Source organism: Rhinolophus ferrumequinum, chromosome 20, assembly GCF_004115265.2.
Source record: "Rhinolophus ferrumequinum isolate MPI-CBG mRhiFer1 chromosome 20, mRhiFer1_v1.p, whole genome shotgun sequence".
In the NCBI taxonomy this organism is placed as follows: Eukaryota; Metazoa; Chordata; class Mammalia; order Chiroptera; family Rhinolophidae; genus Rhinolophus; species Rhinolophus ferrumequinum.
Window position 1 is genome coordinate 43,580,241 of NC_046303.1, and position 19,584 is coordinate 43,599,824.

Genomic DNA, 19,584 nt, shown 5'->3' on the forward strand with positions numbered 1-19,584 from the left:
TTTATATGAGTAAAATTCAAGGTCAACATGGTTGTGTAGAAATCAGAGAGTAAAATCAGGCTCAGCTGTACATGTGCCACAGACCCTAACCATTGAAGGGATTCTGATGATGTCTTAGTCTGTGGCTATGGAGCTGAAATACCATGTAAGTTATCATTTAATACGTTTTTGAAACTCATTCTTTCTTCATTTTTCGAAACTCATTCTTTCTTTACTTTTCAATCTTGTAGCACTTCCTTCTTCCAGAGTCTAGATCCATACTATTCCCTTTTGTCTATTAAAGGATTGCACAGAAAACCTCATTTCAAAAACAAGAAGGGAAAACTCTATTTCTTTGTTTCACCTCCCTGTTTATTACCCTACCCTACTGAAATTACACTTTCAAAATCATTAGCAACCATATTTTAACCATTATTTCCTGAATTTTCATATCCCTGAGAACATTTTATTCTCTTTCCTTGAGTGTTGGCCTCCTATTAACTTGCAAAAAATGACGCTCTTTCATTGTTATTTCTTCATATGAAATCCTTTCTTTCCCTTTTCTGTTTTGTCTTCCTACCTCTGATTTATGCACAAGTCCTATAGTAATTTCTGCTCCTTTGTCTCTACATTCAATCTCTCTGGAAAGCGAATCCACTGTTTAGTTTTATCAGTCATCTCTATGATAACAATAAAAGCTATCTGGACTCTGACCTTTGAAATACACACTGATGTTTATATCAAACCATTTATAAAGCCTCTGTGTTTTGTTTTCCTAAGGTGCACATTTTTATCAATTACTCAACTGGACATGTTGCAGTTCATGCTCCTCTATCTTGTAATCTAGTCTCTCTCCAAACTGCCATTGCATCCCACCACCATCCGTTCTTTCTATGCATCCATGACATTAGACAAGCGTGCCTTTTATACTATGTAAAAAGGTCTTTTTAAAAGAGAGTCATAAATTCTCCTCGAAAGTCGTCATTTCCTACATAGTTTTTCCTGTTTTGGGTCTTTTGACTTTCCAACACTTTCTATTGTAGATAGAGCACCAGACTGTGTATTATCTAGTTTCTGCCTTCAGATTGCCTAGGTTTGGCAAAAGGCTCCTCCTCCTCTTGGCAAAGTGAGTTGGCAAGATGCTTTAAGGTCTTGTGACTGTAAAATAATAGCCCCCATCTCATAGACATTTGTGAAGATTAAATCAATTAGTATGTATGAAACTCTTAGTAGCATGAAAAAAATGCCATTTGATGTAAATCTCTAGCTGCAGGTTTTGTTATATCTTACACACTTACCAGAAAACATACACCAACTCTTATTGCCTATCACATCTTTAATTAGTCTTTTGCCTGATTTTGGAAGCTCCCTAAATCTTATCCCATGTTGTTCACTTTTGTTGTTAATCCTACATTTTTGGCACATCCTCTATATTCTTTCTTTTCTCTTCACAACATTTAGTTGCATTTTCACAACTTTTCCATAGTATTAATCAGTCCTCTCACACCTTTATTGCTGCCCTCTTTGGACTTTTAAAATTCTGTACATCTTGAAAATCCCACTCAAATCTCACCTTCTTCCTGCAGTTACTGCATACTCTGAGATATCTCTTTGTAAATAGCATTTATTTTTCCAAATCATACACTTTCAATTCAATTATGAGTCTCACAGGTCTCTATTTTTTTTTTAATAATATACTTTTCCCCAGTTAAATGTTAAATTTGTTAAGATGAAAATGTATTTTATTTTCTTATTCTCTATACAAAAGCAAATTTTTGATTCTCAAAACTCTTATTTTCTCAGGATTAGCTATCATGAACATAGAGATAAATATTAAACAATTAAAATAGATGCTAGTACTTTGCATACCACCTAACAGAGAGTCTATATTACAAATATTGTTTAATAGGGAGAAAAAAACAGATGATCAACATTCACCTACTGAGAATCAATTATGTATCAGTAAAAAAAATTAGTCTAAAATGCTGTGCAGTGGGAGATTATTGTGATTTTTCTATTCTGAAGATTTTTCCAAAAGATGAGTTATAGCCTGTGTGTTAGCACAGACTCTGATTCTGTTCTTTCTACCCAGAGGATCCAGAAGGCAAGCACAGTTTATAGCATGTTAAGCAATAGCAGTTCCATCTCACACTCTTAGATAAGCCCCATCTCACCATCATCTGTCTGTCTCTACGAAAGTATATCAATAATAACAAGAAAACTGGGAATTCACCGAAGAGGATGACATTCAATTTATAATTTTTTTTGCATTTTTGCAAATTTATAATTTTTCATAACTTATATTATGAATATAATTTAAATTCATAGGGCCGAAGATTTGCAATCTCTTAGCAATAGAACAGATAGAAATATTTACTTTATTATTGAGCAAATATACCATGCAAGTATAGGAACTATTATCTTAAAAATGTACTATGGTACTATCATTCATAGGACAGTGAGATGATTTATTTTAAGTTTAAAACCTTTATCATTTTTAGTTAAAGAAACACCAGAAAATAGCAATTTCTTGTCATGAGTAACTAGATAGAAAATTAATTCTTCATGTTAATTTGTCAACTAAGTCAGTATTTCAGTGAAATAAAATGGTATTTATTTATATTCCTTGTAAGAGCAAGATGTCAGACATAGATAAATGGATGAGAGAGACAAAGGTCTTGGCAGTGACAGAAATTTCAGTAAGAATTGTAGGTGTAGCCCATGTTACGATTTAATTCTTGTTGTTCTCCATTGTGCACTATACTTACTGACCCTCTGTCCAGGCCATTGATATCTAAACCATCTGAGAACTGAGGCCAGTACTCAGATATGTTTTATTTGGCCAGCATTATGTTTTTTAAGAAAAAAGAGAGAAACACACAGGCCTTCAGGCGGGGCACACACTCTCAAGTTAACAATAGTCCCTGTTCTTCATTTTATCTTGTTCTTCACAGCTTCACCGTTTGTTTGCTTGTTTTTTGTTGTTGTTTGTTTGTTTTTGTTTTTTAAACCCTGTCTCCAAACTCCTGAAGCCATTTGAATTTGCCATCTTTGGTTTAGGACTTCATCAGATCTATTTGTTCTTCTTCTGGTTTTCCCTCTCTATCAATTAAAATTGGCGAGTGTGAAGCTGATTAGGGGAACTAAGATGGGAGATGAATTCTAGTCTGTTGTGCAAACCTGTCTAATTGAATCACTCTAATTGTAGTTAAAACTACAGTTGACTTGTTGCATATATACTGGCATATGTCCTACATAACATTTCTGAAAGAATTTTCTAAAAGTCACATATAAAGCTTTAAAAATATTTATGACAATCATATATTGTACAATACACATACATATTATAAAAAGCAGTTTACCAAATAAAAAATAGTTTACAACTTTTACCAAAAATTTCTATTTCATTATTAAGCATAATCAAGTTTAAGTAAGTAAGTAAGTAAGCAACTATATATATATACATATATACACATATATACATATGTATACATATATATACACACACACACACACACACATATATATATAGTAAATATATATGGTAATCTATATGGTATATATATAGATAGATATATGCATATATATATAATATTACATATATTACATATATATTTACCTTTCTCTGTATTAACCAAAGTACAACTACTTTTATGCATGTACCCTCACAAAATACACTTACCTATGTTTCATTCAAAAGCATATCAACATACTCTTTAGACATACACAATTATTTCAACTGACCTTCATAACTATAAATAGCTTTCATCAGAATTTGGATATTTACACTTACGATAGCGATGCATTCATGTTCAATATACCTTATACTTTTAACTTGCTCTAGCATGAACATAATAACTTTTGTATTGAAGTCACAAAGTTGCCAATTACCATGAAATATAAAACAGGAACACAAAGGAAATAAGGGACAGCAGACAGAACGAGTCAGAATTACAAGATAAGGACTTTAGGTTACTTGTACCTTTTTAATGGTTTTCTCAATTAGCAAGTCTCCAACTGGCATTAGAATGCCTCCAAACACAGCCAGGACTGCCCCAATCACAGCACCAGCGATGAGCCCATAGTTTCTATTACAACCCATTTTTCTTGTTTAGGGGAAAATTAAGGTTCAGCACCTGCTTCTTTCAGACTCTCAGTTCTAATTAACGTGGTTTCCAAGAAGTCTGGTCCTATCATTAGAAAGAGATCATAAAACAGAAGCTTAAATATCAATACAAACAGATCAAAGTTCAAACAAAACATGCAAATGAAACACATCATTTTGTGAGTTATCAATAAACAAATGCTTTTCTTTTTGTTTAAGAAACTGACTTTCTAAAGTATGTCCTCCCCTTTCTGTTTTTTACAACCTACCCATGGTAGAAATAAAAAATATATATTGTCATATAGAGTATTTTTTTTTAATTCTCCTCTTCTAATTTTTTTTCTTGTGGATGATTAACATATTGCAATCTTATCTAAGGAGAACATGCATACTGTACTCTCACGCTCATCTATCTTCCCTCAGCCTGGGACATAGTTGCATTCTCACCCTCTATCTGGCTTTTCCACCCAAACACAGCCATCAACACCCTGCCTGGAGTTCTGCAAACTGATTGTGGGTAAACTGACATCTTCTCCATCTGAGTGCTAAGCAAGTATGGTAACAGATGTTTTCTTTACTATACCTTATTCACAAATAAACAGCAAGATTTGGATTTTATAGGAAGAGAGCTGATGTTTCAGAAAGAATCAGTTCTAATCATTTGTCAGTGATCTGTCAAAACAAAAAAGCATGGGTAAATTGGGAAAGTACATTCTGAGAAAATTAATATTAGAATACTTTCTAATATCATGAAAATTATTATCACTGTTAAAAGATAATCCCATTTTCATGAACACTGAGCTCTTGCCCGAATTGTTTTCTATAAATAGTGTTGAAAATGCTAACATATTTTAAGGAAACATACTTTACTTTCAATTTTATTGTTAATAATTGACTTTTTGATAGACTAAAGGTGAAAGAATTTGAAGAAAATATAGAATGTAGAGGATGCCTCGTTTTAATGATAGGCATTACTTTGTTACTCGTCTCAAATATATTTTTTTACATACTCATTTGCAGTATTATTCATGTTGTCATGAAGAATTGATGCATGCCAAAATGAACTAGTTTGTGCCAGTATGTATTTCACATAATCTTTATTGGAAATGTTTTTATAATGCAGTTATTTCATAAAGATTGGAAGACAACGATTTGTGGAGTAGATTCTCTTGTAACAAAGTTAATAAGAATTTATTACTTCTGACTAATATTAGAAACTGCATTCATTTGAACTATTTTGGTTATAACAGCATTTTTTTAATGGGGTTGATCTGACATCCATGAACAGTCAGAATGTGCTTCATAGCTTATAAACTAATATTCTCTACTTCAAAATACCCATGGCCGAGGAAAACATACATGGCAACAAATGGCGGCTACAAAATGAAAAGTCACACACAGAATATTTTGTCAACACTGTACGTGTAATAGTAAAAATTGTATTTTGTTATGGTCTTAGATTTTTCCCTCCACAGCTTTGTTGCCACAGAAGAACCACTCTTATGATCTTATTAGTATTTATTTGCACTTCAGGAAACATTTATTTTTTTCAAGAATATCACTTGCATAGCTAAGAAAATAATGGTAAAAATATAAGAAAAAATTACACTTTCTGTCAAAATGCAGAAAGATAAATGTTGCAAATTTTTCACATGGCAATTTTATTTATTTTTATTCTTTCTTATCCTTTGTGAATTTCCTCTACCTATACTTTATACTTAGGATACTTACACTGTGAATCAGGGTGCAACAAACCTATTCACACTGAGGTCCTGGTAGCAAAGAAGCTTAAATAGACATGAGTGTCGCATATTTTTTTCAAATGTAAGAGGAAAACACATAAGCCTAAACAGGTTATTTCTTTTTCCTGTGGAATCTTGTGTCTCACTGAACAAGTGGGGTTGGCTTTTTATTAATTGCTTGAGGATGGAGTGTGAATAGCTTTCCCTGCCTTCTAAAAATCATATAACATGCTACTTCCTATGGCTTTGGCCAGGATTGTCATAATGCAATGAAACAAGTTATTTAAAGCAAGCTGATAATAAGGACTGGATATTATCAAGAAGAATTTCCTTAGAAAGTATAATCGTACAAGCACCTTAAACTTTTCTTGAAATATAATCTTTTAATCAACCATAGTAATTGCCAAGTACAGAATATCACCCTGCTGTCCTGTATACTATGAACAAATAATCATATTCAGTGTAGATTATTAAGTAATATTTTACTAAATACCATTTCATAGACCATCCCCCAACTCTCATTTGCAAGTTATGACCTAAGGTAGCAATCAAAATACAGGGATCCACTCTGGTGTAACTGAGATTAGTAGGCTAGAGATTAAACCTAACACTGATTTGCCACTTTCTTGCCAGGTGACTAGGGCAGACCTTTCAATCTCTCTATACCTCGATTTCCTCATATGTAAAATAAGATGCTAACATGAGATCAGCAGATTTTAATTTAAGCAGGTGAACTGGTGTTTCACTCAAATTCTTACACGGAAGACCAATAGACAGTAATTATACCAGGAGTGGTGGGAACCCAGAGACGCTGATTTCTAACTTGGTCTCCCCACTCCCACCTGACCCTCGCCTTCCCACCTTTACGAAGCTCTAGGAGAATCTTTGTAGAAACCTATGGCTTTGCAAACCTATTTAACAATTGGGGCAGGAAATCTACAGTGTCAAATTCCAGCCTTGTTTATATAACATCATGAATCTATTTTAAAAAATACAACTCAAAGATTAAGTTATCTCTTTTGGAAAGTTACAACTTTCCTATATAAACTTCACTAAAAATTATCCAGTATCAATGTCATTGGCAAATCTCTCTGACAGATAACTCTAAAATGATTTAAAAATTACAATTGTATTATTGCTAAAATAGATATATGTGCATATATTTGCTCCTTTTCAATTCTATGCCATACTGTAGTCATGAATCTATCTGACTTATCTAGAGTTTTTATCCTTTATTCCAGTACCCCCTTGTACTACAGGGAAGAGTTTCTACAAGGAGAAAACAGTCCCAGAAATGTCCACTGGAGGACCCAGAGGGCAGCACATGTTCTCCACTGCCTACCTCTCCAAATCTGAAAACTCATTATTATGACTTCTAAGTACCCTGAGCCCAGACGTGTCAAGTAATGGGCAGGCCTGGGTACACTGTAGGCTCTGTCTTCTTTGAATTTAAAACTGAAGTAAAACAGTGTATATTCCCCACGACTGCTGAATCAAGTTCATCGGAAAAAATAAGTATCAGATAATTTATTCTGTAAAATCATACAATTAGACAGTTATTAGTCTAACACCCATCTGGATGACGTTTAAGCAAGGCTACAAACATTACATCAACATGGACTAATAGGTTTGAGAGAGAGAGATTAAGTTATATCTACTTTTTCAAATTTTCTGATTGATTCATTTTTGTTAACTTGATGTAAGTTTCCAACTTTTTCCCCCCTAAAAATAGGCAAGATATTTGAAATATCCTTCATTTATGACCCATCAGTGCCTTGACGTCATCATGAGTAATTAAGTATTGCTATTAAAACTATAACCTTCCCTTTCAAATACAAAATGACAATCAGTTTTATTCACCTGAGGCAAACGAGGGCCAAACACGTTATGTAAGAGGTGAACTGAGTGCATAAAAGTTCAGGCTACACAGCACATTCTGTTTTACAGCTTTACACTCATGTTTATCTTCAGGGAAAAAAAAGTGTGGTTTGTCCCCACTCTTCTTTGAAATTTAGGTTATTTAGAGCATGTAAAATTTGTGTCTTGCACACTTGGCTTCCTTAATAACACATCTTCTAACATATTAAAACAGCTAATTTATTTCATTTGCTAGTTTGGATTGAACTGTATCCTTTATTGTTATTTTTCTTTCACAAGAAATAGACAAGACATTGATATCTGTAATAATTTACTTCTTGCTTAAAGTACCTAACTTTAGAAAACAAAAAATAATCACAGGTACAGGAAAGGAAACTAATTATTGAGACTTCAGTAAAGAAAGAAAAAATAAAAACTCACATTTTAAAATATCACTAATCATATATCTTTTTTGAGTCTATAAGAAAATCAGCTGTATCCTCTCAGTTTATAGGTTATAAATCCAATTCCTTTTGCAGAATTCGTGAGTGTACATTATCCCCTTGGGCTATCTTTGAAAGAAGGAAGAATAGGTTTCTTTTCTTCTTTTTTGGCTGTCAAATCAACAGTATTTCTAGTAAGAATTTATGATTATTATGCCTTTCCACTATGTTGGAAATCTGGTAGGACAAACTGAGAGACTGAGCTATAAGAAGCCTCCCCAATAAATAGGTCAGAAAATTCCCAGAGAATCTTTAATTATGCCCATGTGGGGATAAAGCTATGTTCCCTGGGACACTTCACCCAGGAAAGGCATGGCCCAGAGGTAGAATTTCCTGGGATGTAAACTAGAAAACTTGAAAAAGTTTCATATTATAACAGTACTTGTACCAATGAATGCCAGTACCTTATGATATATGAGTGAGTAGTATCTCAAATTTCCTATTCTATCCTTAAGCCTTTCTTCCAATTTCCTTAGAATAGAAAACCAGACCACACACCTCTGTTTTCCACTGTACACATACTATAATTCTTTTGATACAAGTCTTCCCTACCTAGTAAATACACTATCCGCCCACAAAACTTATTTTTGGAGTTTGGGGGAGGTGGAGGGATTAATTGAACAACAAGTTGAATAAAATGATGTAAGTTAGCTTGCAAAATTAATTAAATCCCTTTTCACGCTCTTACCCTACACCACATCTAGGTGTGTTTACAAAACCATGATTGCTTAGATACAAGTAAGATTCAGATTAGAATTCAAGCCTGCTGCAATGGATTTGAAATGACTGACTTACAACACTCATTTACATCTGGTTATGTTTCTTCATGTGGAAAGAGAAGGTCCTTACAAAAATACTTTATACATTTCTGTTTAGATTTATCCTTTCAAATTAAATCAAGTCTGGTAAAAGTGGGCATGAACTGTGACCCTCTCTCCTTCTGGTTACACTTCACTTGGGCTCAGAGACATCCCCACAGAACCCAAGGGCTCTGCAGAACATTTTTTAAATAAGTAGATTAGGAGCTCTCCAACATCTTTTCTTATTGAAGTTAACACAGTCCTTTTAACTTATATGTGCATTTCCATCCTATCAGACATATGGAGGTAAATACATATAATAGAAAAAAATTTGTAGATATCTATAATATAAAATAAAAACATAACTTCACAAAATTACACTTTTAAAATACTACAATTTAAAAGTTGTTTTAGTGGTAGCCTTAAAAATTTTAAACAATAAGTAAGTAGATTGGATTTCAGATAGTATATTAAGGATCCGTGTAGAAACGATCGTATCTTTCTGAATACTTTTTAGAGTGCTTGATTACAGGGATTACTATAGGTTTGAAATGATTTAGAGTAATATATGTTTAATTTTGAATAGGATTATCCAGAGCCAGTTTTAATCTTTGAACCTTAGACAGGAATGCTTTTTCCACCCCAAATTCTACTATCAATAATAAGATATTATATGATTTGCAATGGTTAAGGTTCTGGGCTTTCAAATCAAGCAATTTAGGTTCAATTTGGAGTCTTAATATTATAGTTTCTCTGTGACTCAATTTTCTCTAAAATGGGTATATCAGACATTAAGTTTGCAAATATCAAAATTAAATTAGATAATGTATAAAAATTCCTTTCATAGCAAATGTTATTGTTATTTTGAAACATTACTATGAACTATTTTAAACCATAACATTACTTCATATTGACCAAGTATTATTATAGAAAACCCTAATGAATGTATCTAATTTATACAAATAGGAATGATTATTTGCAAAACACTTAGATTACAATATAATCTGATGAGATGATTTATTCTTTTTACATACAGAAACTTAGAATGTCATGCAAATGGAAAGGTAGTCACTAAGAACAATGCTACCTGACACTTTTAGCTATGACGTGGGCCAGTGAACTAAAACATGTTGCAATTAAATCAGAAAATAATTACAGAATTAATTCCTTCAGGAACAAAATATCTGAGTCAAATGTGTTTGAGCAAACATTTTCATAAAAAATAAGGGTAGCAACTACAACTTCTAGGGTAAATTCCAAAATTTTCAGTACAATTTGTCTAAGCACATCTCTAATTCTAATTATGATATTCCTCCAAGGTTAACCTATTATATGATGACTATGTATTTGATTTGATTTGTTGTTCTGGTTTAATAATGATTTTTATAAATGAAAAAATGTCTTCATATTTTTTCTCTCATAAAATTGAATGGACCCCTGGACTCTGTATAACAAAACTTCTTTAAGATTTCATTTTGGTTATTTTGTGAACCAATATTAAAAACAATGCTTCTTTTAGAGTTACAAGACATTATTATTCAAACAACCTGAGCTTGGACTGAATAGTACATGCAAACATTTTAAAAAATCTTTCAATATATCTCTTGGTAATTCCAGCAAGTATTTGAGATTTGCTCTAGAGAATTTATGCCATTTATAGTTATATATGAATTAATTTCTTGTAATTAAATTGAAACTTATTTTTTTCAGAATGATTTATCCTTTATTTATACTTGGTTTCATCATTCAATAAGATAATTTGTTGATACTGTGTTTTCCCAAAAATAAGACCTAGCCGGACAATCAGCTCTAATGTGTCTTAATTTTTGCTCCAAAAGATGCATTAGAGCTGATTGTCTGGCTAGGTCTTATTTTGGGGGAAACAGGGTATTTGTAATAAGCTTCCTAAATAGCCCAAAACATGAATTTTGGCTTATTTCATTCTACTATCAAATTTTATATTAATTTGCACTTATGCCAGTGATAAAATCTAGAATCATTATTTGGAATTAATATAATTTACCATTCCCAGTAGCAATTACAATATCTTTGTTCATTTAAAAAAATAATCAGAACATATCAAAAATACACATTGCATTTAACCATGCAGACAGTCAAGTTCACCCAAAGTTGTGCAATTCAGATAGAAAATTAAATAAGCTAATGACTCTGTAAAGTAATAAGTAGTTAATTGCATATTAGAGGGCACATTGACATAAGAGGGGCAAGTCATTCACAATAGTTAATCTCACTACATTGATTTTCATTCATAATTGAAATTAGAACTTATGTATAAACAGCCTAAGTATACAATGAAAGTTTTACAATAATTAAATTGGATTGTAAATCATTTTAAATATTAACAAATAAATGTTTACACAAATCATAAGATTTTAAACATCAAGAAGTTAAATGTCATTGCCCATTGGACAAAGTTTTAATATTTGTAAGCATAAAATGTAGGAAGATTGATAACTTAGAAAATAACACAAATCTAATTTTTAAATAAAGCCTAGTGACTTTAAGAAAACAGTTACTGTTTTGTTGTTACTATATAACTTCTTAAGAGTGTTTGTTTAGTAATGTCATCTCCTATCATTTGGGAAACATAAATCTTTTTCATTTAAAAGAAAAATCATATGACTTACCTTCAAAAAGGCTAAGAAGGATTTTTAGTCAAATGCTCCAACATTTGAATAGACAATTCTTAGTAGGACCAAGTGGTATTCTGCAGAAAAGCCCTACACTGAAATCCTCATTACATAAAGTGTGTGAGTTTAAGTACACTTAAAAAAAAAAAAAAAAAAAAAAAAAAAAGATCACAACGTCAAATCCCAGTGAGTGGTTTGTTGCCAAAGGAATTTGGAAAAAAAAAAAAAAAGAAAGAAACCCACACACATCACACTACTGCTGAGGACCCATTACCTATATCTGAGATACTCAGCAGCATTTTTGTTTTGTTTTTTGGCCATTTTCCCAGGCAAGTAAGTCAGAGGCCAGAGAGACAAAAAGAACTAACTTACTGAGCTGCCTCTAATAGAGTTTTTTTAACCTCACAATCATTACCCCAAATGATGAACTAGGTCTCTGGGTGGAAATCATAAACTGGGGAAATTAATCGGAGTTTCAATTCCCTGTCATGATTTAGCTTGCCAAACTCATTTCATGAAGTTTAAATAAAACCCACTTTTCTATACAGCCTTAATCTGAAGTTCGTTGAGTCTAATAACTTTGAAAACAGTTGGAGAGACTGTCAATCCACAGCAATGACAAACAAACTTAAAAAAGGGAAATAGCCTATTGTTCTAACTGGAAGTTCTTAACTGTTTATCATTTTCTGTTAGTTTTATAAAAGTTTCATGAAGACAGCAAAATCCCTCTACAAAAAAAGCCACATTAAGTTTCTCTTAAATTTCTTGAGCCAAAATACAACTACAAAATACTATTTAAATAGAATTATTATTTAGTATAACCTTTTAGTATATATTTAAAAAGTATATACATAAGTTACTTTAAAAGAAAGTCATTATTTTTAAATCTAATCACTAGAAGTCCTTGTACTTTGGGAAAAGAAAGACCCTCAATATTAAGAATCCAGTCTTACAAAGAACTTCTCACAAACTTACAAACAAAATAAAAATCTTCAGAAGGTTAAACTGTCACCTATTAGGCCATCTGAATAAATACCTCCAAGTCAACCTTGAAATACAGCAACGCAACAATAACAGGCAGATATATATTTAGTTCATTACATCACATTTAACCAGTCCTTATCATTGGCTTGTTTCTGTTTCTGGACATGTCGTAATTCCTATCATTAGTTAGCAGTGCAATACAACTGGAGAAAGGACTCCAAAGCACTCTTTTTGTCTTTAAGCATTGCTTTCTTTTTCCAGGGTATTATACTGACACGTTTATTTAAAAAGTAATAATACTTTAGGTATACTGGGTTTTTGGTTTGTTTTTCTCAAATTTTAGACCACGTAATTAGGATAAAGAAGAAATGGGCTTGTGCAATCTCATTATAATTTATGTTTTTCATTTTAAAAGAATAACTTACAGAGATTTCAGGTAACTTAAGATAATTTCCCTATAACGGTGACATTTTATCTTTGTTGTTTTAAGTAAACAGGTAGTATAAAAGCTAATTTAAAAATATTTTGATTAAGAATATCAATTTTATTGTATTTAAACTGCTTTGCTTTGATATATTTCTTCTAAACCATAATTCACACACACACACACACACACACACACACACACACACTTTGACACACACCTTAATATGACAATTCAGAAATAGCTCACCAACACAGAAGTTCAGATAGGATCTTTTTTAAAGAGTATATTTTAAATATATTCAAAGGATAAATTATAATGAAAATCTGAACAGTATTAGAAAAATATATTTCAGAAAAAAATACATGCAAAATAGATGCCTAAATTGATATTGAACTTACTTGGATCACTATTTAATCAGTAGCTTAATGCCATCGAAATTCTCTGTCTCTGGAGAGGTAAATGTCACACACTCCCATGAGCAATCCAAAGAATCAAATTTACATTCCCAGAAGCAGCTGTTAAGTGTTCAGTCCCAAAGACAACAGTTCCTGAGTGGCTTAGCACACAAGACTCAGAAAGCGTACAGCTAAGTAAAAGCTGCAACTTTATAGATTTTGAGCAAAATATACACCTTGAATAACAAGGCAGAAAAATGCTGCACCCATTTTACAGTAAAGAATATTGAGGTTTTCATTTTTAAAAGATCACATACCCACAATATTTTGAAAGGATTTGTTTTATATGAAAATATGTCCTTGGCTTATGTAAATCCACTATAGCACTAGATAAATTAAGTAGAATGAAGGATAAAATTTTCAACATACTGAAGTCAGCTTAGGCAAGTTCTTTGGGAACTCTTCTGTTGTGCAAAACCACAATCAGACAGACATAGTGAATCCTGTTATTACAATGACTGGGGAATGAGGAGTTAAACAACTACTTACTCTGATTTTCTCAACCAAAAAAAAAAAAAACAACAACAACAAAAAAAAAACAACGGAGGAAGCTAAATAAGTTGATAATAAAAACTAAATCTGGGGCCTGATTACCCGGTATTCAAATGTGCTTCCCTTGCCATTGGGCCCCTACACCTGTTCTCCCTTCTCTGCTTTGTTTTCTGCAGATTACATAGCACCCTGAGACACAGACTTGACTTATTTTCTTGTCCTATCTCTGCATCTGCTGGAATGTTGGCTTCGTGAGGAAGAGGATACTTACCTGATTAGTTCACTGCTGAACCCCAGAACATAGACTAGGCTCATAGCTGGTGGAACGACTGAATTCACACAATGATCATAATAACAAAAATTGTATTTTGAAGGGAGTGAGTATGACCAGAAATCTGAGGTTATTAGTCTGCTCATTCATACCATGAATATACAATGGTTTGATTGGGATGAAGAGCCTTTGATGTAAAAGTGAATGGATCTAAGTTTGAATTGGGCATCCACCACTTCGTGAAGTTTACTGACTTCTTGCAAAGTAATTTATCTCTCCTAGTCATAGTGAAAATACCTTCATCTTAGAATTATTGTAAAGATTGAGAGTAATGATATGAAGGACTTTGTGCAGAGGCTGACATATAGTATTTGTTTAATAAATAAATGCTATGGTGATTATTGTTTATTAAACAAATTTTTATTTTAGGAAATTGATTAAAGTAATATGGAAAAGAAATGTTGAAAATCATAGAAAGGTATAAAATAAGAAGTATCTTTTCACCCCTGATTCTATTCATCAGAAGTAACCAATGGTAGATATGTTCTCCCCACCCTAGTAATCTTATGAATTTTAAACTTATATACATACACGTATGTGTTTGGGATAATACATATATTGAGTCATACTTTCTGCAACATATTATGTGCCTTGGAGGTACCCTCATATCATGGATAGAGTTAACTCTTTTTCCATTATTAAAAAAATATTTCATAATAAATGATGTATTGTCTTTTAAATGACAAGTCTCCTATTTAATGGATATTTTTTGTTGTTTCTAATTCTTGATCTTACAAAAATCATGCTAAAAACTTATGTACATATAGTTTTGTTTACTGGTGCTAGAAAATGTAATTTCTGGGTCAAAAGTGTGTACTTTTTTTTTAGTAAGAGAGTTGTACCAAATATCTGTTCATACACATACACAATGTGTGAGAATGCCTATCTCTATACATCACTCATGTTGGTTTATACAGCACTTTAAATCTGTAAACAAGACCCTTTTTATTGGTAACTATTTAATTGAATGAAGTTTAACCTATTTCCTTAAGTATATTAGCTATTTATATTTCAAAATATTTGTGATAATGTCCTTGTTCATCTTTTTTGTTATGGGTTTGTCCTTTTCTTATTAATTAGTAAGGACATAGCCAATCTTCTGACATTTGACAATTAAAAAAAAAGTTTTAACTATTTTCAACTTTATTTTATTGTATTTTTAAATTTTTATGCCATTAACTTCCATAGTAATTTTCTTTTAAGTATTGTGTCATGCCTTGAAAAACTTTCTCCACTTCAAGAATATAAAACTAAACAATTTTTTTTCAAGCATTTGTATGGTTCTTAAAAATCTTTGTAACAGTGCTTTTAGATAAGCTGATTCATGGAATTTAACACTTGTGAAGTAAAAGAGGAAGAGTAAAGTACGTTGAGTAATATAAATATTGCAACATATTTGAGAAGCAGATGATAGATGTATTACAAAGATTCTAGGAGAGGGATCACATGGCACAAGTGCTTATCACAGCTTTATTAACAAAAAAATAGGTTTGTGAACTGGGCAACGCACAGTAATCACGTCCCTGATTTCGTTTCTTGTCAAAGAGAGTAACTATGGAATCTACCTACACCCTCAAGTTGAAGATCGAATCAGATGGTAGATTTAAATTTAAAAATGTAAAGCTGTATGCAGGTTCTATGTAGTAAAGATTTTTAAATGATTAATTTCTGTTTTTATAATTCCACAAATGAAGAAGTTTAGTAAAACACGCATTGCAATTCTAGATTGTGTAGGTAGGCAAAGACTTACAAATTATGATGATGATACAATAACAGAGTTAACACATAAGGGGGCTTGCGACCTGCTAGTTGTCAAACTAAGTAGTTCATATGTATTATTAGCTCATTGACCTTTCATACCACCTTTCTGGGCTCTTTAGACAACTAGCTGAGGTCACACGGCTAGATATGCCAAAACAAGGATTAAAACCCACGTAGACTGACAGAAAAACCTATAGATTTTTCTGAAAGAAAAAAAAAGATAAGTTCTTGATCAATACCTAATTTTACACATTCTTTTCAACACATTTGTCCAAACTGAATAACAGCTTTAAATAACTGGATATTGTATTGAGACGAAAATCGTATCTAAACACAACAAACAAGGAATGAACAGTGAACATGCTCTGTAAGTGGCAAGAGACAGAATTATTTTGAGATTAAATAAAACAAATAAAATCCATTCTAAAGACCTTGTAGACCATCTCAAAACATTTATTACCAGTGTAATGCTACGAGGTAAAATTTGTTTTATCACTTTAATTCTTGGGGATAACTAACCATGAAGATTTATACATACAGACAGACATATTTATGCACATGTATATAACCCCATGATTTTATATGTGGAAGTGTATATAGATGAACATACATCTATTTTTTCAATTGCTGTATTGTTTATTTATAGATGTATTAAACCAAAGGCATGTTCTACCTACTTTGTATGAAGAGGGGCTTTACATGTAGAGATAAAAATAAATACATCTGAACATAATTTAAAAAGAGAATATTAAATGCACAAGATAACAATATAAAGTAATGCCAGTGAAAGGTTGAAAGTCTAAAATGGAGGTTTCTAATATCACCTTTAAAAGAATATTTCAAAGACATTATTAAAGATAAAATAAAGAATATCAGGGTAATTAAAGTTTATATTTAAACCATGTGCTCTAATGAATCAAAACACAGGATGAAAGTAAACAAACTTCATTAAAAATATAAAATAAACTTACCCATATGTTTAATAGAAGCTATGGTAGGAGATGTGTGTACAAGAGAGATTAAAGAGAAAGCACCTCTGTGGATAATTCTTATGTGGGTGGGGTAAGATCAATATGTAAATTTCATTGGCCATCTAAAAATGTAGGCTGATCTAATCTTTACTTGAAAAGTTTGCAGCATTAATTTTACTTTCTAAGAAGAGCGGGGGGGAGTCAACATTTAAATGATACTAAGAAATGTAAGGAAATATTATGATCAGCATAGTTGTCAGGGTAATTTGTACTCACACAGTAGATGGAAAATTATTAGGGGGAAAACAGAAATATTCAGGTAAAAGAATAACTAAGCCTCACAACACAGTGTGGTGAAATAGTAGGAAACAAAATCAATACAAAAACAAGCATTTACTTAATGAATGCCAAATTTTTTTAAAAAAAAAGGTTGAGAAAAAAATTTTGCAATCAATTAAATTGAAACTTCACAGGGCAGAAATATAAAAAATTCACGGAACTTAGGGTACAACAGATTTTAATGTTGAGAAATGTAATCTAGATGAGAGATACTCCCTGAAGTGGGGTATTAAAAATAAAATAAATAAAATACTTTTAAGAAGGGTTAGAGAAATCAATTTACATTCTCATTGTCTCTTGGCTTGGTCAAAATGATGGACTTTAAAATACTAAAGTAATATCAGGTTTTATTCTGTTTAAACAACATTTAAAAAGTTGAAGAACATGATGAATGTATAAAAACAGAAAATTTACATAAAGAAATCACGTGGATAATGAGACAAAGTGATTTTGGTCCATTTAATAAATAAACATACCACACTGGCAAGTCTGTCTTTGAAAAATTAAATTATATTGACATTTATGCCATCTGACAATCTGTTACCTTAATTTTAAAGATACTCAATATTTGGGCATCAGATTCCTGAAAGAATTACACACACACACACACACACACACACACTCACAAACTCACACACATTCACACTTTTCTGGGGACATGGAAGCATACCTAATTAGATTCCTTTTTAAAGGTGTATAAAAAGTAGTTCCTAAGAAGCACATTATATAATAATTTATTTTAAAACTCACCACAAAGGAAATAATACATTTCTAATTATTTTTCTGTTTGTTTTGTGTTTGTTTGAAGTGGGTAAGTTTGATCCTTCTACCTGACACTTCAAAGAACCATTTGGCACAAACCCTGCATTTTGGTGACACAGCAGATTCTGTTAGAAGTTTTAAAGAAATATAAAACAGTCTAACAAACCCTATAGTAAAATCAAACCATCATTTTCCAAGTTGGCAAGAAAGGTTTGCTTGGTGGGCTTTAAAGAAAGGTTTGCTCTAGGAAAAGCCTGAGTTTTCTGTCTTAGAGACCAGTAAGTTTAGAGTGCTACTTCTCAGAAACCCTTGGAAGAAATTGAAATATATTCTTAAGATTTCCAATGGTCTATAGGATTCAAAATGGGAACATCTTATTCTAAATGTATTTTTCAGTTTGAACAAAGCCTCATAGTTTATTTGTTAAAACAAAACAAAAAAAACCACCACTGGGTATCACGCGTGCACACACACACACACACACACACACACACACACAGATTATATATACAGTGTCCCCGAAAATAAGAATTATGGAGCAAAAATTAATATAAGACTGGGTCTTATATTAATTTTTGCTCTGAAAGATGCATTAGAGCTGATTGTCCGGCCAGGTCTTATTTTTGAGGAAACAAGGTATATCTTCCAGAAGCAAATGTTTTCCTAGAAATGTAATGGGTCTTTTAAATTGCTTTCTTTACATATTTCCATGAGTATATTCTAGAAATGTAAACATTCTAATCCAGACCAAACAAATGGTGACAGACTACTACTCTATGATGCATAAGAGAGATATCATGTAAATTCAGATAATTATAAAATGTCAAAACCTTGCAACTGTCCTGAGTGTGTCTCTGTGAAAGCTGGTTATCCGCTGGAATAAAACAAATTAGCACCTGTCAGAGGCAGAGTGAAGCCTTCGCTCTGGAATCTCCACACTTAAATTCTGAGTAGTAGAGAAGTTTGACTTACCTATTAAACTTCATTTTAACCCTGACACTTTAGTAGCAGCACTAAAGTTTGCTTCACATTATTGGGCATTGACAATGGACTTAATAAAGGAATCTACCTTGTGGCTGAGTAGAAAGAAATCATCCATCCTTCTAACGCTGCTAGGTAGATTTAGGTAGCATCAATCCTGTTTATATGGGAATATCTGTCATCCTCATTGATCTTCAACAAGCACCAAGGAGTCAAAACATGTTTATTGTGAGCATCTCCTTTCAGACACCTGAATGTCACTCTTCTCTTTATTTTGAAGTTGTGACCTAAGTAAACAAAAGTAGGTCTTGCTACATATGGAATATCACCCTTAAATGACTGCCAGTCCTGTTAGTTTTGCACTGTTTGATTAGTACATCTATCCTGAGAGACTGGTAGGACACAACTGTTTTCTTGGCTTTTGGAGCCCAAGGTCTCTCAGTT

At 32.1% G+C, this 19,584-nt stretch overlaps 1 protein-coding gene across 3 annotated transcripts in view; it reads right to left on the reverse strand.

Annotated features, from left to right (window-relative positions):
- CD36 (CD36 molecule) overlaps positions 1 to 19,584 on the reverse strand; it is a 56,106-nt gene that overhangs the window by 25,875 nt on the left and 10,647 nt on the right. Inside the window, exons 1-3 of one of the 3 annotated variants that reach the window (XM_033088183.1) lie at positions 17,059 to 17,150; positions 4,668 to 4,756; positions 3,962 to 4,169 (exon numbers count right to left, since the gene is read on the reverse strand). In XM_033088183.1, coding sequence (XP_032944074.1) covers positions 3,962 to 4,081 — 120 coding nt within the window. In that variant the 5' untranslated portion in view covers positions 4,082 to 4,169; positions 4,668 to 4,756; positions 17,059 to 17,150. Of the gene's footprint in view, positions 1 to 3,961; positions 4,170 to 4,667; positions 4,757 to 11,634; positions 11,782 to 17,058; positions 17,151 to 19,584 lie in introns of those variants that run through there. The other 2 variants (XM_033088182.1, XM_033088184.1) reach the window with 2 other exon arrangements.